Source organism: Antechinus flavipes, chromosome 2 (assembly GCF_016432865.1).
Source record: "Antechinus flavipes isolate AdamAnt ecotype Samford, QLD, Australia chromosome 2, AdamAnt_v2, whole genome shotgun sequence".
NCBI classification, from domain to species: domain Eukaryota; kingdom Metazoa; phylum Chordata; class Mammalia; order Dasyuromorphia; family Dasyuridae; genus Antechinus; species Antechinus flavipes.
In genome coordinates this window covers 310400205-310427239 of record NC_067399.1, presented here as the reverse complement: position 1 = coordinate 310427239, position 27035 = coordinate 310400205, and the positions used below count along the sequence as shown (strand labels likewise).

The following is a 27035-nucleotide window of genomic DNA, read 5'->3' as shown; positions in this document are numbered from 1 at the left end:
ACTCATAATTATCATTATTCAAGAAAGAAAGGTTTGGACTGAACTGAGTTTGATGGGATGATCTAAAAAATAAAACTGGTAGAGAGATAAAAAGTAGTAATCATATACAAATGAGGCATAAATGGAAAAATTGACACAAGACGCTAGTAGGGCAAGTAGTACTGGAATTGTACTTTCATCAAAAATGGGTTAAAGGAAGAATATATGTGTATGTGTGTGTGCATATGTGTAATGTATGTGTATGTATATATGTATAAAAGTTCTAAATTTAGAAAGAAATGAGAGGAAAAGGTGAAAAAGTAGGGGGAAAGGATAAGGGAGGGACTTTTAGAGGGGCAGGTAGATAAAAAAAATAGAACAAAGTAACATTTACAAGTAAAGCAAAGGAATGTGAGGAGAAAGTGAGAAAGATAGTGAGGAAAAATAGTAATTGTAATGGTAGCACAGAATGTGAATGGGATAAATTTATTCATAAAATGGGTAATAATGGGTATTATTAACAGATTTTAAAATTTGAATTCAATACATTTCAGGAAATGTTATAAATTGAGAGTTACAAAGATAAAATATAGAGCAAGAGTAGACTGTATTATGTAAAAAAAAGCAGGATAATAGTAATCTGATCTCAGACAAAATTAAAAATAAAATAGATTTAATCAAAGTGAAAAATAGAGAAACTATAATATGTGTCAGCAATATTATTCAATGTTATTTTAGGTCATTTAAAATACCCAGACAGTATAAAATATCAGAGCATATACCTGCTAAAATAGACACAGGAACCATATGAACATAAACATAAGATATTTTATATGAATAAACTCAGATATAAATAATTGAAGTAATATTTATTATTCATGAATAAGTACAGTTAATATAGTTTTTAAAATTACAATTTTATCTAATCTATTTATTCAATATCATACCAATTAAATTACTAAAAATTATTTTGCTGAGTTAGAAAAAATAATAATAAAGTTCATATGGAAGAACATATAGAAAAAACCAGGAAGTAGATTTAGCTTATCAAACTTTAAACTATAAGACAGACCATTGTTGAAGTGTAAAAAAGGTTAATTTTTATTATTTCAAATTAAAATTTTCTTGTATCAATAAAACCCATGAGCCAAGAATAGAAAATTGGGAGGGGGGGGTGGTCTTTCTTAGACAATCACTCAGATAGGATGTGTTTCAGTTGGAATACTGACCTTGCAAATAAATAATGTATATTCCTCATTTAATTGGCTAAATCTTGTCTATGCCACCCGTTTTATGTATTAATGAAGTCATCAAGATAGAAAAAAAAATTCTTCCTGAATTCCATCCCTAATCTCCATGACATTAAATCTGATCTGAGCGACTGTTACTTAAGACCCAAAGAAAAGGGACCTTAAAGTATCCTCAAAAAGATGCATCAATAATCTATATATATAAGTTGGGCCCAAACTAACATCTTCCTCCTCAATCCCCAGTTTCTATTCTGCATTACTTGAAGTTTAATGAAGTAAAGAATTCTAATGGTCAAAATGTAGCCCATAAAGTCAGGAACTATTCACATAGTTAATTCCATTAACATTATTAGAATTATCCAGCTGTCCCCAGCTGCATCATAATAAGCATGATATTAGCTTCGTTCAACAAATAAGCTTAAATTAGAATCCTTGGCATTTCTCCTTCCTCTTATTCAAGCTATATTATTCAAATGGTGACATTTTTCAAATAACTGCTTTCCCAAAGTCCATACAATCCTATTTTATTTGTTTCATCTTACTGGTCTTCTCATTGGTTGTAAAATCTGCTGCAAAGAACATCTTGTCTATTGAAATGGAGAGATTTCATCATTTCTCATCTGTTTCTTTCAAAAATCCTATTTTTTTTACTGCCAAATCCTATGCCAATTGAACCATGAGAAGAATGATTTGTCTTCTGACTTAAAATATTGTGTTTGTTTTTGTGTATGTGTGCTGCACAAAGAGAAGAGAGGCAGAGAAAGACAGAGATAGAGATACACAAAGAATTTATGATCAGGGCAAAATAGGGACTTCTACTTAGGGCATGTCAAATTTTAAGAATATTAAACTGGGTAGAGGGCACCAAATTTAGAAGGCTCAAGTCAAATAGCCCTCCTCACTCCTGCACATCTATATAAGGGAGGGTGATGACAGAAAGTATAGGTCAGCTAGCATTTCCTGCTTAGGTAGCCAACTCAATTTGCTAACTATTGGCTGGCACTGCTGCCAAATGCCAGCTGTTACTTCCTAAGATAAGGGAAGTTTTTAGCAAGGATCTCCTTTTCCTATTAATGGTGAAGGATTCAATACCTTGGACAATGCCTGTTTAATGCAAAACTAGGGAAATGAACGGGGAAGAAAAACTGGAGGAAGGGATCCTAATATTTAAATCTTTGAGCCAGGATGACTCTTAGGGTAAAGGTTTTCCTGAAGTCATAAAACTGCAACAGAACAGATCAAAGGAGTCATAGACCTACATGGCCTTCCTCCAGATGTCTGAGGAGCAGAAGGAATAGGAGGGGACAATAAATCATTATCTGGGGTACTTTTGCCATAAGCTCCTGCCTCCTGAAGCTCTCAGCTTTTTGCCCTCTCAGTCTGAATCACCTGGAACAGAAACTTGCCCTAAGTCCTTACAGAGTGAGGGAGAATAGAGAAACCCTATTTCACATTAGCCCCACCTGGTGGTAAATGAATCAGAGCAGTGATGGAGAGTTGTGAAGAGCAGACTTGTTCATCTTCTCCTATGAATCTATCTGGCTTCCCCAATCCTACTAGTGATTCCTATATAACTGAGACTCTTGGTAAAATAAACAAACAAACAAAAAACCTACTTCTACTCTGAGAAATTGTAATGACTCATTTGAGAGTCTCTTATCTTTTTAGCTCTGAGCCCCTAGCCTAAGACAGCATACTGGCAACATCTCAATATTAGGTCTCTTTCTCTCTTTTCTGAGGCTGTTCTTCCCACAGTTGTTTTCTCTCAAATACTTTTCTATTAAGTACACCCTAATTAGTATTGGTTTTTGGTTGGCAGCCCAACCACACTGTTGTTTTTCAGCGTGGTTTATCAGATTAGTTATTTTACTTTGGAAGTCATGGGATTTCTGATCTTTTTTCTTTTTTAATTTTTATTTTCAGTTCCAAATTCTCTTCCTCTCTTTCGCCTTCACCACCATTGAGAAAGCAAGCAATATGATACGCATTATGCATGTGAAGTTGTGTAAAACATATTTCCATATTAGTCATGTTGCAAAAAAAAAAAAAAGAAAGAAAGAAAGAAGGAAGGGAAAAAAGTGGAAAAATATGTTTCTTTTTTTGTTTGTTTTTGCTGAGGCAATTGGGGTTAAGTGACTTGGCCGGGGTCACACGGCTAGAAAGTGTTAAATGTCTAAGGCCAGATTTAAACTCAGGTCCTTCTGACTTCAGGGCTGGAGCTCTATCTATTGCACCACCTTGTTGCCCCACAAAATATGCTTCTATTTGTAGTCTGAGTTCATTGGCTCTTTGCAGACTAAGCATTTTTCATTATATATGTCCTTTGGAATTCTCATGGATCACTGTAATGATCAGAGTTACTAAGTCTTTCAGTTGATTATTATTACAATATTGCTGTTACTGTCTATAATATTCTCCTTTCTAAGGAGAACATTTCATTTCATTTAAGTCTTTCCAGGTTTTTCTAAAACCATCCTTCATGATTTCTTATAACACAATAATATTCCATCACTATCACGTAGAACAATTTGTTCAGCCATAACCTAATTGATGGGTATCTCTTAAATTTCCAATTCTTTGCCACCACAAACAGAGCTACTATAAATATTTTTGTACATATGGGTCTTTTCCCTTTTTCTTTGGTTTTTCTGAGATATAGATCTAGTAGCAATGTTGTCAAAAAGTCTGTGTGGTTTATAGCCCTTTAGGGATAGTTCCAACTTGTTCTCCAGAATAGTCTGACAAGTTTACAGATCTACTAACAGTGCATTAGTGAACCTATTTTTTCAATATTTCTAATTTTCCCTTTCTATCTCGTTAAGACAATCTGATCAGTAGAAGGCAGTATCTCAGAGTTGTTTTAAAATACAAGTTTCTAATTATTAGTTATTGAGAGCATTTTTCATATAATAATAGCTTTTATTTTTGTTCTAAAAATTACCTGCCCTTTTCCTTTGACCATTTATCAATTAGGAAATGGCTCTTGTTTTTATATACTTGTCTTAGTTCCTTTTTGAGAAAAGGGACTTTTATCCGAGAAACTTGACATAAAAATTTTCTCAATTTTCTTTCCTTATAAATTTTTGTTATATTGGATTTGTTTACACAAAAGCTTTTAAAATCTAATGTAATCATAATTATCTATTTTGTATCTTTATCTCTTGTAAGGTCATAAATTGATATGGAACTTGAACATTAGTAACTTTAATCTTTCCATCCTGTTTCCATTGTCTGGCAGACATAGACCAATTTCTAAGACCATCTTGATCAGCATATCAAAACAGACTGATACCAAGACAGACTGGTACCAAGTCACAAGTCATGTAGACTCTACCAGGCCCCTCCTTGGCCCCTTCCCAGTTTCTCTCTAACTCCTTCCCAAGCCCTCTTCTTTCTCTCTAGATCTTGCCCTTCTTCCCTCAGACTGAGTCAGTTCCACTCAGAAGATGTGGCTTAATCATATATGATTCTGCCTTTCTTAGTCATATTTGATTGAACCCATTAACTATTTCACATAATAAATATCTTGTGCTAAATGTCTCTCATGATTGTTTAAGATCTATTGAACTGCTATTCTAAAATTATGCTTTTCCATCTATTAACTTGGAAATTCTTCTAATAATAAATAATTTTCATTATCCACAAAACTGACAAATAATTTTCCTTATCCTCCTCTAATTTACTTATGATATCACTCTTTATATCCAAATCATGTACCTATTTTTGACCTTATCTTGGTTTATGGTTTAAGATGTTAGTCTATGCCTAGTTTCTGCCAAGACTGCCTTCTAGTTTTCCAGGCAATTTGTGCTGAATAGTGAGTTCTTGACCTAATAACTTGGATTTGGGGTTTATTAAATACTAGGTTACTATGGCATTATATACCTAATCTGTTCCATTGATCAAATACTCAATTTCTTATCTAGTACATATTGTTTTGATGATTACCACTTTAGTATGGTTTGAAATCTGATTCTGCTAGACCACTTTCCTTCATTTTTTTTATTGATTCCTTTTGTTATCATTGATCAGCCACACTGCTCATAAATAAAACAATTTTTTAAAAATTCCCAAACTTAAAAGGAAAGTTTCTGTGATTAGGGACTTTCAAGGACCATTTCTTTTAAACTGAAAAGTCTAAGAAGCAGAGAGGAGGGACAATATTGCAGAACAATAAAGAACAGTAGATGAAAAATGAATATAACATCACCTAGAGTTGCCAAGAATATTTAGGACTAAAGATGGAAGCTAATATTAGTCATGACAGAAATTCCAACTAACATTCCCTTTTTGAGCCTTCAAGGGGTTTATCCTGGCCCAGGGTTTATGCAGTTGGATTTGCCTAACAAACCCATCCTAAAGGAAAAGATTTTTTTCTATATAAATTGCAATATATATTTCAAAAAAAGTGAGAGATTCATAATTAGCAGATCTAAACTTAGCATAATTTTATCTGGAGAATCCTGGCTGTTCAGCTCAAAGCTGAACTAAAGAAAATTATGGATTTATCTTTTTTTATAACTTCCCCAAACAGGGATATATAAATCTCATTATGCTAGCAAATGAATCATCACTTTTGGTGGGGAGAAATTAATTAGTAAGCTGGGTATTACCTTTCCATTTTCTTTCCAAAGTGAGGCCTAAAGGAAAATCAACCCATGCCCAAAGAGCAGAGATAAGGGAATTATTCTAGAGAGAAAATCACACCCAAGGAGCAAATAGAGAAGTGACTAGGAAGTAATGATTCAAAGTACCAGAAAATGAGGACCAGATAGAGCTATAGTACCACTACCTTGTTAAATTCAGTTGGAAAAACAATGTTTTACAGGAATGTGGAGTATGTGAAAAGGAATAAGATGCATTAATTCAGGGAAGTTAGGTGTAGCCAACTTGTAAAGGGATTTAAATTCCAAGCTAAGGAATTTAAATTTTGTTCTTGTAGCAATAGGGAGCCACTGAAGATTTTCAAGCCGAAAACTAACAGAGCTGGATTTGTGACTTAGGAAGCTATGTGGAGGGTAGCTTGGAAAGGAAGCAATTGAACGTCTAGAGGGTAATTATAAGACTATTGCTTAGTCTCAGTGAGACAGTGAGAAGAGGATTATAATTAAATCAGGAAGAGTCAGCAAATGAAAGGATATTACAAATAAGGGATGGAAAGACATCAAGATGGCTCTGAGGTTGTGAACCTGGATGCCTGCGAAAACGGTGGTACTCTTAGCAGAAATAGAAAAACTTGGAAGAAAGGGTAAAGGTAATGAATTTGGTTTTAGACATGCTAATTGTGAGATGTCTATTGTGAAGAAGACCAGCAAGCAGAAAGTTAAGAATATCAAGTTAGTTCTCAAGAGAGATTAACAGCTAGGAATAGCAAGTTATTTAGCTGAAAAAGTATGGGCAGCTAGGAAGTGCAGTGCACAGAGTGCTGGATTTGGGAATCAGAAAGATCCTGAGTTTAAATTTGAACTCACTAGCTATGATCCTGGCCATGTCACTTAACCCTGTTTCTCTTAATTTCTTCAATTGTATAATAAGCTAGAGAAGAATATGGCAAACTATTCTGGTGTCCTTGCCAAGAAAACTCCAAAAAAGTCATCAGGAATCAGAGGTGACTGAAATGACTGAACAATAACAAAGCTGAAAAGGAAAACCATTAACTGTACTCTTTCATGTCTGGACTCCATCCTCATAAGTACAATCATTCCATTCCAAGTCCTTTAGGTCCTGTGGATGTGCCTTTTCTTCACTCAGGGCGTTCATGCTTTCAGAGGTAGATGGAACATCATGAATCTGCCATGGAAAATGCAACAATGGCAGATTTGCCTGAATCTACTAAAGTAACTGCCTCTGAGGGAAGTAATTTCAAATCTATACTCATCTATTTCTTTCTAATACCACAGTTTAGCTCATTCCTTTCTCAGGAGCATTTCAAATGGCTTAATCCTTTCCTTAATTCAGTTGTATGACAAGAGATGGTAGAAACTATAATTGATTAGATCACCAAGAAAATAAATAAAATGTAGAGAGAGAAAAGAGGACAGTCTTAAAGTCCGCTATGACTAGAACGCTAATTGTTCTTCATTCTTGAAAAGGACCATCACTGTGTTAGTTAAGTTACAAGGTGTCTGATTCTGACTGATCGGACAAATATGAGCTTGGAATGCTCTACCACAAGTCAGATACTAATAATCCCTATGAACATTTGGGGTGGATTCTCTAACTCTGTGCTCTCCCATTTCTTCTGAGCTAATTCAGTTCTACTTTGTTCATAGAGCACAGCACCTTCTCTGATAAGGGCACACTATTCTGAGCAGGACTGCTCAGAGAAGGCTACTAGTGTCTTCTGTGTTGTACCATCAATTCCAAGTTCTTGAGAGACCTTGAGAGTGTCTTTGTATAGCTTTTTCTGACATCTGAGTTCCCCATAAAACAATCTTTTTGGCAAGCATACATTTGGCATTCGAGCATTGTGGCCAGACCAACGGAGATGGAATGCTTGGCAGTTTAGTCCAAGAAAGGACCTCAGTGTCTGGTAGCTCATCCTGCCAGGTGATCTTCAGAATCTTCATAAGACAATTCAAATGGAAGTGATTCAGTTTCCTGGCATGGTGCTGGTATACTGTCCAGATTTCATAAGCCTATAACAATGACATGATCAGCCCAATGGCTGCTTCGGTTTAATAGCCAGTCTTATACCTCTTACCTTCCACACTTTCTTTCCAAGCTTCACTAACAAAGGGCAGTATATAGGTGAAAGGCCAGATAAGAAGAGATTGTTATGAATTCGGTACCGATTTTTCACATTTGTGTCCCAAGTTGGTCTCTGGCTCTCCTAACTCTGCCCCCAAGCCCACTAGCAGCTGATCAGGGCACCTTTCTTGCCTCTTGCCCCATGTTAAATGGATAATGACTCATTTGTGCATGTGTATGTATCTTTTGGCAAACTAAGTTATATACTGTAAAAATTGGTACTTTGGAAGATAGAGTATAAATATTATTAGAACTATAAGCCTCAAATAGAGTTTAAGAAACTTTTCAGTTTCAGTCCCAAATTCCATGCTAACTTTGTCACCTCCTTCTACTCTTTCCCTCTTTGTTTGGATATTAAGTTCTGACCATCTGTGCTAATCATTATTATGCAGAGACTAAACCCAAACTTTGTCTAGGCAGTGAGAATTGTACTTTCCCAGCAGTTTCACAATGAAAAAGTACCCTGGAGTCTGATTATATATAGCTCTGCTTGCAGAGTGTTGTCAAGTATTTAGAAAACGTTTGATCTATGACAATGGGAACATGGGTCACATCCCACTCTTCCTAAAATAGTCAATTATAAACTTGTCCCAAACACAGTTACATCACCTCTTTATTCATTAATAGGTCAAGACTCCCTGTTAGACTCCCCTGTCACCACTGGCCTCCTTTTATCACTATTGGTTCTTTAGAGGGATTTTATCCTAATCATAACACAGGTACTCAACTTATTTTATAATTTCATCCTCATCCCATTTCTATCTTTTGTATAAATTTTCCAGGTACATAATTATCAGCACAATACTACTTTTATATAATTCGTAGGACAGGAACTGGTTCTAGACATTGGAGTGGGAATTCCTGGATGAAGAAACTTGTCCTATCACTGCAATATCTTTGGTATAATTTAGAGGCTTTTTAAAAAAAAAATAGTATTTTATTTTCCAATTATATGAAAAGATAATTTAAACATTCATTATTTACAAAATTTTGAGTTCTAAATTTTCTCTCTTCCATTCATTCTTCCATCTCCCCTTCCTAAAATGATTAGCAATTTGATAGAGATTATATATGTGCAATCATGTAAAATATATCTCCACAAGAAGTAACAAGATGGGGTTGACAGAGAAAACCCAAAATACTGATAAAATTATTTCCTGAGGCAAACAGGGAAGGGAACTGATGGGGATCAATTCAATCTTATAATCTCACCCTCTGTGAAAATCGTGGGTAGCCCCACTTTGCTGTGTCCACTCAGAAATCTGAGTTATGTCAAATCCCTGAGGTTAAATTTTCCCTGCAAATCTGTCCATGGCTCATATCATCTTTGTTGAACCCCTTTGAGTTAAGCCTGTTAGGGCACTCTGCCTCCTGGTGTCTTTCTTCTCCTCTCCCCACCATGTTCATAGTGTCTTTCTCCTCTTATCGATAACTCTTTTAGGGTGCTAAATTCCTCTATGGATTTAGCCTGGCAGCCAAGGGCATACTCCAACCTCATAGGATTTTCCCTTTCTCCTGGTTAACTGTGAGTACCACTAGGAAATTTGTCTTTTCCATTGTTAATTGTTACATGCCCTCCTAACTCTTATTTCATATTTACCATTCCTGGTGTCTATTGTATCTTCTCATTTTGTCCACAACCTCTTCTTCTAAATAAACCTACCTTTTGCCAAAGAGAATGGCTATTATGAATTCTTTACATGAACAAACCCCAACATTAAGTGTCTATATCAATCACATCATTTAGTGCCTAAATTGCTCTCCTAAATCACATCACACATTAGTCATGTTGTGAAAGAAGAAACAGAATAAAATGGGGAGAAATGAAAAAAATAAAGTGAAAATAGAAGACATTAATTTGCATTCAGACTCCAAAGAAAGAACTTTGGATAGTATTTTTCATCATGAGTATTTTGAGATTATCTTGGATCATTATATTACTAAGAAGAGTTACCAATCATAGCTGATTATCACACAATTTTGTTGTATAACCTAATGAGTCTTGAGAATTGATCATTGCACTGAGAGATTAAGGCACTTGCCCAAAGACACATAGGATGTCTTAGAGATAAGACTTGAACATAAGACTTTTAGCCCATTGTTGATTACCCATGAAATCATGCTGCCATTGGAATTTATAGGAATATAGATTACATAACTTATATGTAAATTTACATACACACATATATGTATATATCAGAAGAGAATGTATATTAAGGACATAAAATAAAAAAAGTTTGGAGATAACTGATCTAATAAAAAGAATATTGGTCTTGGAGTCAGAAGATCTAATTTGAGTTGTAACTGTGCTGCATACTATCTTTGCAACAAAGGGCAATTCATATTACTTCTGTGTTCTTCATTTTTCTCTTCCAGAATATGGGAATAACAACACTGGCACAACCTATCTCAGAAAACAATTGTCAGAAAAACAATTTATAAATTTAAAAAATGCTACATAAATAATAATTAGTTATTGTTATTAATGGAATTTCCTTCAAGATCCAATTTAGGGGCTATTTCTTCCATGAAACCTATCTTGATTTCTTCCATTTGGTAGTAATATCTCCCTCTTAAATTAATCAGAACCCATCTTTTGCATTTTCATGATTCACAATTCAGCCATTTGTTTGGCATTTTTTTATCTTCTCTATTAGATTTTAAGCTTCTTGAGGAGAACTCACATCTGTTTTCATTTTTGTATTTTCAGCAGCCAGTAAAATGCCTGTCTATAGTTAAATGGGTACTCAAATGGAATATTTTATTTCATTTTAATTCAAAAAGTTGCCATGAGAATAAAATTAAATAATAGGTGTGAAAGCAGCTATTATTAAATGAGGGAGAGAATGTTTGAAGATTAGCACCCTCTTGAATGGTACCTTACTTTTTCTCTGTTATGAACACTGTTTTGTTTTGCAAACATTTTCAGCTTGGAAATCGGGTCTCTTACCTACCAAGTTGCCAGCTAGATCCAGTTTAAGTGAAGTTAAACTAAAGATTTCCAAGCTGAGACAAGTATTTGGTAGCATTTCTGGATTGGTGATAAAGACAGCATCATGCTTTATAATAAAATACCTTAGATTCTAAACAGTTAACAAACTACTCTTTTGTCATTAACCTCAATTCTTTCTTTACTGCCCTGAAGATTAGTAGGTTACATAAATAAATGAGGTTGGAACTGCTTCTTTCTTGATTATGCAGGTTACATATTCATTTCAATCATTGTAGTAACAGAGATCAAAGAAAATGAAACCCAGGGAAATAGAATGATTAATAATAATCTAACAGACTAAATGAAGGTTAATGTGGCTAATAGTTATGAATTGTAGTGAAAATAATGTGAAATTCAACTTACATGTAACAAATATTAATTATTTAGCATTTAGAATTATTTTCATTATGAATTCTTGTCCTCTATTTTCAAGGTTTTATGCCAGGCACAATGGGATACAAAGTTAGATTTAACAGTCTTCATTTTTAAGGATAGTGATGGAGGAAAAAACAAGGTATGTGAAGGCAATACCAAAGTAAGGCTCAAGTAATGTGCCAGTGAAAGGGTGTGTGTGTGTGTGTGTGTGTGTGTGTGTGTGTGTGTGTGTGAGAGAGAGAGAGAGAGAGAGAGAGAGAGAGAGAGAGAGAGAGAGAGAGAGAAGAAAGCCTTCATAAAAGGAAGGTATATGAGATGATGTTTGAAGAGAAGGACTTCAGCAGATGGAGATGGAGAGTGAGAAGAAAATTCATCCTAAACATTAAAAATGCCATTAAAAAATTATAAAGGAAGAATATGGGAAAGGGCATGATAAAAGTGGGCAATGGAGAGTAATACTTCTCTAAAATGCAGAGTATATGAAGAGGCGAGAAGCAGTGGTGTGAGCTGGAAAAAAAGAGGTTAGAGTCATTGAGGGTTTTGAGTAGATCAATGCCATGAATCACGTTGGGTAGAAATGTAGATAGAAATGGGGAAAACAGATTGGAGAGGTAATGGATTGAAGGTGGAAAATCAAGTAGAGTATTACAGTACTCTAGGACAAGAAGTCAGGACCTAAACTAGGGTGATTTCAAGGGGAATGGAGCTACATGTGACATAACTAGCTAGTTAGATTAGGTAGAAAGATAGATAGATAGATAGTCTATAGACAAACAGATAAATAAATGCTTAGATCTAGGTCGGATCTATCTAACTGCTAAGGATACAAACATAAGAAAACAATTCTCAAAAGAATTCCATTCAAGACACATTTAAAGTACCTAGATGGCACAGTGAATAGAGTGAAGGACTTGGAGTCAGGAAAACCTAAGTTCAAATTCTTCTTCAGACACTTATTAGATATGTAGCCCTGGGTAAGTTACTTAATCTCTCAGTTTCCTCATCTATAAAATAGAGATAATAATAGCATCTACTCACAGGACAGCTGTGAGGAATAAATGTAAAAACATGTAAGGCACTTTGAAAATCATGTTCTAGTTTCTACTGGGCTTATACCCCAAAGAGATACTAAAGAAGGGAAAGGGACCTGTATGTGCCAAAATGTTTGTGGCAGCCCTGTTTGTAGTGGCTAGAAGCTGGAAATTGAGTGGATGCCCATCAATTGGAGAATGGTTGAATAAATTGTGGTATATGAATGTTATGGAATATTATTGTTCTGTAAGAAATGACCAGCAGGATGAATACAGAGAGGACTGGCGAGACTTACATGAACTGATGCTAAGTGAAATGAGCAGAACCAGGAGATCATTATATACCTCAACAACGATACTGTTTGAGGATGTATTCTGATGGAAGTGGATCTCTTCGATAAAGAGCTAATTCAGTTTCAATTGATCAAGGATAGACAGAAACAGCTATATCCAAAGAAAGAACACTGGGAAGTGAATGTAAACTGCTTGCATTTTTGTTTTTCTTCCCGGGTTATTTATACCTTCTGAATCCAATTCTCCTTGTGCAACAAGAGAACTGTTCGGTTCTGCACACATATATTGTATCTAGGATATACTGTAACCTATTTAACATGTAAAGGACTGCTTGCCATCTGAGGGAGGGGGTGGAGAGAGGGAGGGGAAAAATCGGAACAGAAATGAGTGCAAGGGATAATGCTGTAAAAAATTACCCTGGCATGGGTTCTGTCAATAAAAAATTATTTAATAATTTTTTTTAAAATAGAAAAAAAATCATATTCTACAAATGCTAGCAGTTATTATTATTGCTAACTACTGCATTTGAATAGGGAAAGACAAAAATAAATGGGGAATATGGGGGAAGGGCTAAAAAGAAGGATGGAACACTGGGCTGCTGGTTAGGAGGAAGAAAAATCTGCACAGTAAGTTGAGGTGAGAGTGGAGTGAGCATGGCTTGGTACCTCATGAAATGGCAATCGCAGAAGAATGATGAAAATGTTGCAGAACTTGAAAAGTTAATCCTTAGCAACTAATTCAATACTAAGATTAGGCATAGTAACAAAAGGAGATCCTTTTTTTAATTAATATTTTTATCATTAGGATCAGTGTTTAGAATAACTCTATGTGCAATGCCTTGATCACAGCCTACTCTGCTTAACACATGTTTCTTAAACAGAACTCGGATGAATTAAAATTGTAACTGATCAACTTTGTTTTATTCCATAGGAAATTCACAGAGACTCATCTGAAAACCATCCCCAGTGATGCATTTGCAAATCTGCCCAACATTTCCAGGATGTAAGTTATACTTTACATTAAATGAATAAGCTTTCATTATCCATTTCTAAAAAGTTGCATAATATTCAAAGAAATAATTTATTACATACCCATAAAACCACTAAATTCCTAGCGATTTAAAGTTGTCAGAATCTAACCATATTTGTCTGGCTCTATGTTCCCATCTTACCTATTCTGATTAGAATTGTATGGCAGTTCTATTTTTTAAAAGTTGTAATTAACATAACACTTCCTAGTTCTATAACCCTGGGTAAGTCACTTAACCCCAATTGCCTCAGGAAAAAAAAAAGTTGTAATTAACAATTTTTAAAATGAAAAATTAATTCAAATTCACTTAGTCCTTAGACTTTTATAACATCCCTTAAAGTGAATCAAATTTCCTCAGCTTTCTAGTAGGATAAATAGAGATATGTCATGGAAAGAATACTGAGCTTGGAGTCAGAAGACCTGATTCTAATGCAGGTTTATTAAGACTGGTCACTAAGCAGTGGGCTTTAACAACTCTCAATCTCTCAGTATCTTGCTTTCTTCACCCATGAAACAGGATAAAAAAATATTTTCCAATCTACTTTTATTGAGATAAAATAAAATATGTAAAACATCTGAAAATACTATACAAATCAAGGCTAACATGATGCTTTCCTAAATTTTCACTCCCAAATCAAATGCACAATTCTTACCACAATACAGAGTTTTTAAGCATGCTCAATTCTATAGCAAACTTGTTTGATCTCTGTTACTCATGACCTCAATTTCTATGCACTTTATGCGCCTCCAATCATTTCAGTTCTTTTCATAACTTACCTTACCATTTAAAGATATTTTCTTCTTTCATTCATCTCACATATTCCAATCAATTCTTCCTCAGCAAATTTAAAACAGCAAAATTTTAGCTTGCTAACTTTTAAGAATATGCTGCAAGTTCAGTTAGATAATGCAATATTTAAAGGCCTGTTATTTTATTGATGTGATTGATCATTTCATCAATGTATCTTTTTTATTATTATAATAACTTTTTATTGACAGAACCAATGCCAGGGTAATTTTTTACAACATTATCCCTTGAACTCACTTCTGTTCCGATTTTTCCCCTCTCTCCCTCCACCCCCTCCCTTAGATGGCAAGCAGTCCTATATATGTTAAATATGTCTCACCAATGTATCATACTCCTTTGGCCAAAAATCTCCTCTGTCAGTGACCAACTTGATACCAAGTGTCTCTGAGCTTATCCACACTGGTCTTCAAATGAAAGACAGTATTCATTACTAGACTCTAACTTGATGTTCTTTCAGTTTGATGGAATTTACAAGTGTACAAAGTCCACTGATAGAGTCTTTGAAAACCCAGAGTCTCCTCCAGTTAACAGTGAAACATCAGAAAAAGAATTTTGTGGAGAAAGTACAAAAAATGCAAAAAAAAAATCATTGTAACAGCAAATCATTGGGGTAGCTAAGGTGGCACAGTGTGATAGAGTGCTAGATCTAGAGTCAGGAAGACCCATCCTCCTGGGTTCAAATTTGTCTTAAGGCACTTATTAGCTGTGTGATCCTGGACAAGACACAACCCTATTTGTCTCAGTTTCTCATCTGTAAAATAAGCTAGAGCAGGAAATGGCAAACTATTCCATTATCTCTGCCAAGAAAACCTCAAATGGAATCTCAAAGAATCAGTTACAACTCAACAACAATAACAACAAAAATAGCAAGACAATTAAGGCACCTTTCTGAAATAAGTTTTGCACCTAGTTACTCCTCTCAATTTAACTCAAATAAACACTTATTAAGTACTTACTAAGTTCTGGTAATACCAAAAAAAAGGGGAAAATACAGTCTATGCTTGTCAATTTAAGATAATCTGCCAAACACTTAAAATTTGGTTTCTGAACTGACTAGCTATTTTATAGGAGATCCCCAAGACAAGACAAGGATGTAGTTTTGTGCTTTTGGCTGATTGAACTCTATTAATAGAGCTGTTCTCACCTGATAAAACTATCAAAGCAAGAGATTTCATTAGTTATTTTAAGTGTAGTGAAATATTCATTGCCCTCCAATCTACTTTTCTTCTACTTTTTTTTTCTTTTTTTTTTCAAGGCAATTGGAGTTAAGTGACTTGCTGAGAGTCACATAGATAGAAAGTGTTAAGTTTCTGTAGCTGGATTTGAACTCAAGTCCTCTTGACTCCAGCATTGGTGATCCTCCTGCTTTTCAATGAAGCTTTATGTTGTCTTGTCATGTCACTAGAGTTAGAGATGATATAGAAGGCATAGGATATATTGTAAGAAAGCAAAAAAGGAATGTTATGTTGTTTTAAAATGCCCAACATTTTATTTCCTTTTTAAGTAGGACTTAACAATTTTGTTTTGATTTTTGACACTACTGGCCCTCCAAGCTAGCACTATATCCTATCCTATCTCTCTATAGTAAAATTTCTGACAATAGACTGATGCCTGGTTGTACAGATCCTAACATTTGTTTTCTCCACTAAATTCCTGGTCATCAATCCCCTATAATCACACACCACAAAATATCACAGGGGAGCTATTTGAGACCATGCCTCTAGAGGTCATTGCATTCAACATATCATCCTGGTGAGAGGACAGAAGGTTCCCCAGAATAGGGACATTGATGAGACTTCTAATCAGCCATCCTCTATTTGGTAATTTCTAAACCTGTTGGATTGAAACTGAAATCTAAAGAAAATTACCCTCCAGCCTTCTCCATCTACAAATAGATCATGAGAATCTTAGGTTTATGAACCTTTCTTTTGACCTAGTGCTACCTTTGGAGACAGAGGACATGGATTAAATCTTCTGTCATCTGCTACATAACCCCAAGGTTATTCAGTTTTCTTGGGATTCAAATTCCTCCTCTATGAAAATGAAGGGGTTAGGCCAGATAGCCTTTAAGTTCCTTTAAACTAAGTTTATGATTTTATGATATTTCATTCCATTGAGGCACCTTGGTAGCTCAATGGATAGAGCACTAAACCTCAAATCAGAATGACCTTAATTCATATCCAGAGTCTCTTATCTGTGTGACTCTGAGAAACTTACTTAACTCCTATCTGCCTGTTTCTTCAACTGAAAGAGAATAACACCCATCTCCCAGAATTGTGGTGAGGAACAAATGATAATATTTGTAAAGTGCCTGACACAGTAGATGCTTACTAAATGCTTCTTTCTTCCTTTCTATGAGATCTATGAGATTCACCAGGATATCTTCCTGAGTCTTTTGGGGACAAGGGTACAAATTCACCTAAGTAAACAAAATTGGTGTATGTTTTGTACTAGCTCCCTTAAACAATACCTACCCAAGTTATATTCATTCATCTTTCTAAGCAAAAGCTATCTATTCCAAAAGGTAAACAACTTCTTTCCATTATGTTTTGTTTTTAATTTGCAAATTCAAAGCAAGGATATTTTTTGAAAATATCACAAATAAAATCTTAGCAACAGCTCTCTCAATCACTTTATTTGCTTACTTTAACTTGCAGAAGGACCCATTTTTCCTTTTTCCTTTCTTGTTATAATAATTTGTGTGGTATTCAGAATTGATGTGAAATCATTTGTTTAAAGCACTTTTACAAAATTACCAGATGGGACAGAAGAAAAAAAAAAGAGAGAGACTAAATTTCCCAGTGAGGTAAATTTCCTTTGCTAATAGAATCTGCACCTGCTCAGTAACCTATAGTTTTTAAGACTTTTGGGGGGTAGGGGATGAGGGTGGGTAAAGGGGGCTGGGAGGTGAAGTGATTTGCCCAGAGTCATACTCAGGATGCTTTACAACAAAGTTTTAACCCTGACTATCTACTATGCAACACCACCTCTCACAATACCTTAGGGGGAAAAAATGTGAATGATAAAAAGAGAACTATTTTTTTTCCTTTCTAGAGGGATTAATATCAGCATTTATATCAATTTCCTGATTTGGAATGCTAACTATGCTAGAGATGTATGTAGTCCCATGTTCTCTTTACCAGATAATTGCAAAGCTCCTGTAGGCGCTATCATTCAATCAATGAAAAAGCAGTTATTGTGCCTTTACTATGTACCAAACTCTGTACTAAATGCTGAAAATACAAAGAAAGGCAAAAATATGGTTCCTGCTCTCCAAGAGCTTACATTCTAATTGGGAAGACAACACGTAAATAGTTAGATATACATATGACTATACATAGTATATAAGAAGTAGCAAGATCAAAGTTCTGTCCCTGACATATGGGCTATGTGACCCCCGGCAAAGTTAGCAAAGAAATTTTCTTCACTGGGAGTTCCCTATTCTGATTAAATTATGGATGCAATTTAAAAAGAAAAACAAAATCCAAACAACCCACAAACTTAACCCTATCCCTACACAGTGAAATTACTTTGTTTTAATGCCTTTCCTTTCCTCACAGTATTTCCTCTGACTCCCCACATAGGATTGAATTCTAAAGCATCTGATGTTATCCCATCTACAAAAGGTTCTAGGTCTCAAGACCTGGTCAATCAAAGGATGATCCTTTAAAACATAGACAATTCAAAAAGTAAATAAGGGCACCGTTAGTGAAATCGATCATAAGCATTGTGAAAATAATTCAAAAACAGTCAAGTAGCAATCCACTTATAAAGATTTTATCCATGTAATTCCTCTATAAGCAGGTGAAATTGAAACTATAATACCATTTTTAATGATCACATTTCTGAAATGTCATGGAAATATCTCCAATTAGAAAAGTCACCTAGATTGTTGCATCTGTAAAAACTTTAAAATTGATTTATGACATGGAAGATGCTGCACAGGATCACCCAGCATGGCGTGCCCCCATCAGAGAAGATTCTGCCCTCTATAAGCAAAGCAGAATTGAAGAAGCTCAAAAGAAATATAAGATAAGTAAAGTTAGAGTATCCACCCCAAATGTTCATTTGTATCCGACCTATGGCAGAGCACTCTGAGCTTGTATTGGTGTGAACAGTCACAGTCACACACATGATAACTTGATTCTAACATAGTATGTCATTTTGGGTCTCTTCTAGAATGAAGTAACAATCAACAACCAACCAACTATTTCCACCACAAAAGGAAATTTGAGAAAATTTTTTAAATCATCAATTTTCATTTTATTAATAAGATGATTTGGATATCTGTTCCTTGATGCTAAAAGTTTGAAATTTTTAAAGAGAATCTACATAGAGTAGATTCCTTGCTAAGTCCCTCAGGAAGTCACCTTTTTCTATGCTTCAGTTTCCTTATTTATAAAGTGAAGGGTAGATTCTGTATTCTCTAAGGCAGCTTCAAATCAATGATTCTCAATCAAGAAGAGATGACTATAGATTTTTAACAAGAGCTATTCTTGTAATTAGTCCATTAAGTACCCTTGCCTGAACTTGAAAGACCCACTGGAACTTACATAGCATATTTGCAATTTCGTGTACAATCTTTTTTTTTTTTTTTGAACTGTTAGGGAAATATTTGTTTTGTTCCTTGAATTGAAAAAATATCTTTTTTAAAGAATATGATGAGGGCAGCTAGATGGTGCAGTGGATAGAGTGCTAGCCCTGAAGTCAGTAGGACCTGAGTTCAAATCCAACCTCAGACATTTAACACTTCCTAGCTGTGTGACCCTGGACAAGTCACTTAACCTCAATTGCCTCAAAAAAAAAAAAAATGTGATGTATATACAAATAAAAAGACTATCTCTCTCCTCCCCATACTCTTTTCCATCTCTATGGCCCCACTGAGAGATGATGAATGTTTTAGAGCAGAGTACTTGTCTCTCATGATATTACTAGCAAAGTATGTGTATGCTCACATTATGCATGTACATATATATATTCTATATCAAAGTTGTCATGTTATAATATCTGAGGTCTTTGGCTCATAGGTTGCCATAAATTAACGGTATGTTTTTACTTCACAACTATTAATTCCCCTTTTTTGTCTTATATTTCTGTGGTGTTTAGCTACTTATCCATAGATGTAACTCTACAAAGACTGGAGGCCCATTCATTCTACAATTTGAGTAAGATGACTCATATGTAAGTATGACAAAATATACTATTTGGAAACAAGTCACATCCTCAAATAATTAACAAGGATAATGTCTTAAATTATGGTGAGCATCATAAACCTATAATGTTGGTCAAAATTATGAAATTATGAAGGACCCAATGCCATAAAGATTTAATTATACCAGTATGCTAATGAAATGAAAAGTATTGTTCTCAGGAGCAACTTTAGAATGGACTTTTTAGTATAAATAAATAGAAGGTTTATAATTTTAAGGCCTTTGGTGAAGCTAATAAATCAAATCATATAATATAGAAGTGTTGTAGTTATTTGGGATAATAATAAGTTCAATGTCTTAAAACTGAGAACTGGATTCAATGGAGGCCTGGTACATAGTAGATATTTAATATTGAATGATTGACAAAGAATATCAAACAGCTCCAGTAATGTTTTTAAAATGTAAAAATGTGAATATGCTAGATTTACCAAACTTCAAAACGTAATTTCTTTCATGATGTGTTCCGCAAATGCAAGTGTTTTCTTGAATCTTTTCTCCAAACCCAGAGATTTGTAAAATTTCCCTGAATTGACATTGGTTATGTTTATATAATTGCTAAAGTACAAGACATGCTGGGATATAAATACCTTCTTTGGTTATATGATTATTTTATGTTCTCCTGTTACATAATGTTTTTGGAGTCTTGGTGCTAAAACAAACATGCAGTGGTGATTATCAAAGTACAGTAAAACCCTACTAATTCAAAATCTGTGATAATTCAGACAGTATGCATGAAATTCTTGGGGGTTTTTGAGTTTTCAAAATCTTACTGGGAAGGAGAATCCAGTCCAAAAAATCAGTAACTCTTTAAAACCAAGGGTTTAATAGGCTAAAAAATCCTTTGAATATAAATTAAATTGGCTTAAGCAATTAATTTTTTGCATGTTAAAGGATTTTTAACCCATTATTGGCTTACTATAATTACTTGTTATGTTTATTATATCTATATGATGAACCAAAGAAAAATAGTACAAATAAAATGACATAATTTAATGGAAAAATTATAATTTATAATAACCTGTAATGGATTAAGTTTTTAATATGCAAACCTTTAACAAACACACCTACATATATATGCATAAATGACATATGTATACATATATATATGGTTAGGGAGTAGAGTTGTGATTTCATTTGTTTACAGAATTCCTAAGAAAGTAAATTTCCTTTTCCAACCCCTTCTCTGCAATTTCAATAGTTACTTGGAACACTTAAAGGTTAATTGACTTGTCAAAGATCACACAGATTATGCCAAAATATGCCTAACACAAATCTACCTGACTTGAGAGCCAGCTATCTGTCCACTATGCTATACTGCTCTCTCCACTATTCTATTCTATTCCATCTACATACTACCATAATATAACTTTATGTTATTCTATATTATCTTACATTTTATATAACATATTTATTGTTACATCATATTATATACTATATTCCATTATATTATGTTACATGGTTATTTTGTTATATTATTTTAGATTCAAGACTCAAAACTTCCTAGTATCACAACAATATAATATATATGTATGTATACATACATGTCATCACTTGGAAAATTATATTAAAGAATGAATGACTAATATTTATATGGTGCCCAAATCTGGAATTCTTTATTCAATTTTATCATTTTATTTTAACAACTCTGGAATATAAGAAGTGCAAATATGATTATTATTATCTTTAATTGTCTATATAAGAAGACAACTTCAAAAAAACCAAATGACGCTCCAAATCACAGTAACTAATCAGCCCTCAAATCCAGTTTTTTTGATTTGTAGTCAGTCCACTTCATAATTCTTTTCAATTAGTTAAAATCAGGTAGTTGTTTGTTGTTGGGTTTTGTTTTGTTTTGTTTTGTTTTTAGCATCTATCATAAGGTATTCTGGATAATGGGTAAAAATAAATGGGTATTCATGATGTAGTAGGAAAATTCCTATATTTGGAGTCAGAAAACCTGGGGTCATTTCTGATCTATTCCATTTATTATCTGTGTGATTGTGGTCAAATCATTGAATTTCTTTGGTTCTTAACATTCTTAATTGTAAAGTGCACAGTTAATGTCAAAATTCCTTAAAATACATCTGAGGATCCTTCTAGTCTAGGTGGTACAAATTTAAATCACATTTAAATAAAACAGATTATTATGCCTTGCTTAATAGATGTTTATGGAATTAAATTGAGCTCTTTGAGCTCCACATGTATTGAATACTGAAGGTCAGATTGACCTTTCCATTATTCTGAAGAATGCTTTAAAAAGAAAACAAAGTATGTAAGTTTGAAAAATACAGTGCCTGGTTAATGACTTCAGTGTTCATTTTGTAACTAATGGTCTTCTAGCTGGTTTCTTTTTAAAAACAATGTCCAAAGTCATTTTTACATTTGTATTTTTTCCCCTTTAAGATACTATAAGATTATCTAGTGCTTATGAAAGTTTGAGATTAATTGCACTGTTTGAGCAGGTGCTATTCTAGTTTCTCCCACCCAGCGCTCGGCCCGGTGTAGTCTGTCTTATGCTGAAATTTTCTCTAGTTACAGTCTCTCTTAACTGTCGGTTTCACTCCCACCCTTGCCTGGAATCTCAGTTCAATTTCATTACTTCCATCAACTTAGCAACCCAAGCCAAACTGAAGTGGAACAATTCAGGGTCATTTAAATCATTTAGAGGAACAATATTACTGGAGAAGATTTTTCTTAAATGTTGTACTCCATGCTAATGATTTCTAGTACTCTAGCTCTTCTTTCTGCTCTGTTCCTATATAGAATCCTTTATTCTTTCCCCAATTCCATTTCTTCCAGGATTATAATTTACCATGAGGCTTGATGGATTTATGTTCCTGCCATAAAGCTGATTTCATTGGGCAAGCAGATTTCTCGAGAGGCTTGTTCTTGGCTCTTCTTGAGGTTTAGGATGGATATTTGGAAGGAAAAAGGAACTGTAGACTCTGATATTTGATTAAATCAACAAACTATGCCAAATTAGTCTGCTGATTTGCAGTAACCCTGCCCCTTAAACAGTGAACAGTCACATTCAATCTGAATTTCTGTTTTTTTAAAATTCAATGAAAAAATGAAAAGTAATATATTAAAAAGTTCTTGTACAAAGTTCTCTTTTCTTTTTTTCAGAATAAAAAGAGAAGTAATGGGAAAGGATTAATAAAATATAGCATGAGTGACCAAGCAGGTTCTTTCTTCAGAGTTTTCCTGGTTTAGAATTAAGTAATGTTAAAGGCAACAAGGTAGCACAGTGTATAGAGTACTAGCTGAGTCAGGAAGACCCAAGTCTGGATCCTGCCTCAGCTAGCTGTTATGTTATCCTGAATAAGTCATTGAATCTCTTTCAGCTTGAGTTTTCTCATAAATAAAATGGAGATTAAAAACAGAACCTACCTCATAAGATTGTTTTAAGGATCAAATATGAGAATGTATATAAAGTGCTTTGCAAACTTTTAAAACAATATGATAATAATAACATTAATGATGATAAATTCGTGACATTAATTATAATCATCTTTATTATTGTTGTTGCTGTTATAGCAGGAAGGGATCTCAGAGATTATCCATTCCAACATTCTCATTTTACACATGAACCAAGGTTCAGAAAGGTTATAATACATGGGACAATGGCCAGTATTAATCTAATTGGTTTAAGAAATCTTAGAACTTCAAGTCCAATCTTCTTTACAATGCACTCAGATAAGAGGAACTGTGTTTTCTATTTATTTTATCTTTTATAGCAAGGAGGTGCTCAATAACTGATTGAAATGTAAAAAGGGAGGGCAGCAAGGTGGCACAGTGGATAGAGTACCAGCCCTGAAGTCAAAAGGACCTGAATTCAAATTTGATCTCAGACATTTAACTCTTCATAGCTGTATGACTCTGGGCAAGTCACTTAACCCGAATTGCCTCAGGAAAAAAAAAATTGTAAAAAAGATTGTATGACTCTATCCATCTTCCATCCCTCTATACTATCGATATAGATATGGAGCAAAGGACTTAAGAGAGTTATGAAGAGAATAGAAAGGCAGCTTTTATGGTCGGTGGCTGAATCAGAAATTACTTTTTTGATTGAGAAAGGAAGTTGATCTCCATTTAAGCTTTATTCTGTAAGTAGATAATTCATCTGTATTGGACTAAAGTTCTGATAGGTAAGTTGAGTTGGTTTGGGACACTAGACTAAGATAGGGGTAATTCATTTTTTTTAATGTTTTGGATATTTTTGGTAATCTAATGAAACCTCCAGACCCATTTTCTTAATAATGTTTTAAAATGCATAAAGTAAAATATATAGGATTATCATGGAAACCAATTATATTGAAATAGTTATCAAAATATTATTTAAAAAAACAAATTCATGCATCCCAAGTTAAGAACTTTTGGGTTATTTGGTTATAGACCAAGATTCAAAGGCAGGCACACCTTTTCTAGCCTTTCAGTATAGTGTAGAAGAAAGAATACAATCATGAGTATAGGGAGACAGAGAAATCATAGAATCTTACAACACTGGAGTTTGAAGGGACAGCAAAAGATCTTCTTTGGATCTTTCCATCAGGACCCTAAGAACCTCATCATTCAATTTGATCAAATGACTCAAAAGGCAGTGGAAAAGATATATGTTAAGTATATTCAGGCCTGGTCAATTAATAATGATGATCTATGCAAGAAGAAAGGTGGTGTATTAGTTATGACAAAGCAGTGATACACAATAAATAGATAATTTGATTATTGATGCCCTTGAAACACTAGAAGAATCAGAGGAAGATCTCTAGCATGTTAAGTGAATCCATTCTAGACATTTTGCAGATTCTAGGTGCAGGGGTCCTCAAACTTTTTAAACAGGGGGCCAGTTCACTGTCCCTCAGACTGTTGGAGGGCCCAACTATAGTAAAAATAAAAACTTTGTTTTGTGGGCCTTTAAATAAAGAAACTTTATAGCCCTGGGTGAGGGGGATAAATGTCCTCAGCTGCTGCATCTGGCCTGCGGGTCGTAGTTTGAGGACCCCTGTAGATATTTGCAGACATTATAGATAACTTGCAGAAGGACACAGGCAAAAACTCCACAGTAGAAAAGTATGGAGAGTTTCCAGTATAAATTGGTAGAGAAAGAAGTATCTACACTGATAAAATCATGGATCTATTAAAGTATTCAGTTTGTAACAAATGGACATAAAATATTTGTGGAAATTCTATTTTGATAATGAGAAAGAATTATAAACATGAAAATACTCATGTTAAAATTATAAGTATCATATGAGAACATGTGTTTTTGAAGATTAAATTATACTCTACAAGTATGAGATAATATAGGCAGCTCTATAATGTGACATATGCATTCTCTAGAAACAGTATACTATACAAACCTGAACCATAAAAACCATAGCACTTATGGGGAAATGGATGTGGAGCAAACATTCAAAAATATCAATAACATCAAAAAAAGATAGAAATCTAATGAAAAATGGTAGTACAGTTTTATAACTGTTAACTGGTTTAAAAGTATATAAAGAATACAATTAACAGTCACTGTGTCCATGGTCTTGGTCTTCTGCTGGGTCTCAAGCAAGTTGAACAGTATCAACTCCAGGTCTCCAGAAAAAGCTTGGGGTAGGAGAATAAGTGGGGGTTGGGAGTGGGGGTAAGAAGAATTCAAATCAGCCCTTCTTCTTTCACAGCTTCTACTGCACCAAAAAATAGACAATAAATATAGCATTTTTCCTTGACAAAGAAATGTTTGCTTGAGGAAGTGGGTATTGGAAGAGCAGTTTCTGAGTTATTGTGAAGCAATTCAATTTTCCATAATCTTGCTTTTTCTCTCAGAAAAAACTGAACAGATGCCAACTTGAAATTTGTGTTTTGCTTACATTGTTCCTTCATATATCAATCATGTTTGAATTAATTCACTTTTTCTAAAACATTGGATATAATAGGATTGACTATTAATGATTAAAGAATCACACTTCATACTCAGGAATTAATTAGTCCATCTCATTTAGAGTCCTATTACTTAATAGTATGATTTTAGCTTGATATCCCTAGTGGAATGAATCAATTGTTATGACTCTTAAAAACGGGGAAAACTTTTAGAAATCACTTAGATCATTGTTTCTCATCTTATAAATGAGGAAACTGAGGTCCAGAAAGAAGAATTTACTTGCTTGAGAATTGTAAGTGTGATTGCTAATCCATTTACTGTCAGTGACTTGAAAAAAATCATGGAGATTGAAAAGGTGCCACAATACTGGAGACAGACAAATGTCCCCAATCTCAAAAGAAGGCAAGCGGGAAAATGCAAAATAGAGGCCAATGAGCCTGTCAATTCAAAACAAAATTCGAGAATCTGTTATTAAAGGATAGCATGTGAGCATTTTGAAAAGGTAGAGGGCTGCCACAAACATTCTTGTACATACAGATCCCTTTCCCTTCTTTAAGATCTCTTTGGGATATAAGCCCAATCTGTTAATCATTTCTTACAGAACAATAATATTCCATAACATTCATATACCATAATTTATTCAGCCATTCCCCATCCAATGGGCATCTACTCAGTTTCCAGTTCCTTGCCACTACAAAAATGGCTGCTACAAATATTTTTGCTCACGTGGGTTTCTTTTTCCTCTTTTCTGATCTCTTTGAATACAGGACCAGTAGAGAGACTTTTGGATCAAAGGATATACACAGTTTGATAGCTCTTTGAGTGTAGTTTTATACTGCTCTTCAGAATGGTTGGACCAGCTCATAACTCAACCATGAATATATCACTATCCCAATTTTCATACATCTCCAACATTCATCATTATTTTTTCCCACTATCTTAGCCAATCTGAGAGGTGCGTAATGGGGCCTCAGAGTTGTCTTAATTTGCATTTCTCGGATCAATAGTGATTTAGAGCATTTTTTCATATGACTACAAATGGTTTTAATTTCTTCATTTGAAAATTATCTGTTCGTATCCTTTGACCATTTATTTATCAATGGTTTGTATTATAAATTTGAGTCAATTCTCTATATATTTTAGAAATGAGGCCTTTATCAGAACTCTTAGATGTAAAAATTTTTTCCCAGCTGACTGCTTCCCTTCTAATTGTGTCTGCATTGGTTTTGTTTGTACAAAAACTCTTTAACTTAATATAATCAAAATTATCCAGTTTTCATTCCATAATGTATTCTGGTTCTTCTTTGGTCATAAATTTCTTCTTAAGGAAAGCTTTTAAGATAGTATTTTGCTGGGACAGCTAGATGGTGCAGTGAATAGATCACCAGCCCTGTAGTCAGGAGGACCTGAATTCAAATCTGATCTCAGACACTTAACATTTTCTA

The 27035-nt window shown here is 34.2% G+C and overlaps 1 protein-coding gene across 1 annotated transcript in view; it reads left to right on the top strand.

Annotated features, from left to right (window-relative positions):
- The window catches only part of TSHR (thyroid stimulating hormone receptor), a 149201-nt gene that overhangs the window by 66959 nt on the left and 55207 nt on the right, over positions 1 to 27035 (top strand). The window contains exons 3-4 of the mRNA XM_051977467.1: positions 13602 to 13673; positions 19615 to 19689. Coding sequence (XP_051833427.1) covers positions 13602 to 13673; positions 19615 to 19689 — 147 coding nt within the window. The remainder of the gene's footprint in view (positions 1 to 13601; positions 13674 to 19614; positions 19690 to 27035) is intronic.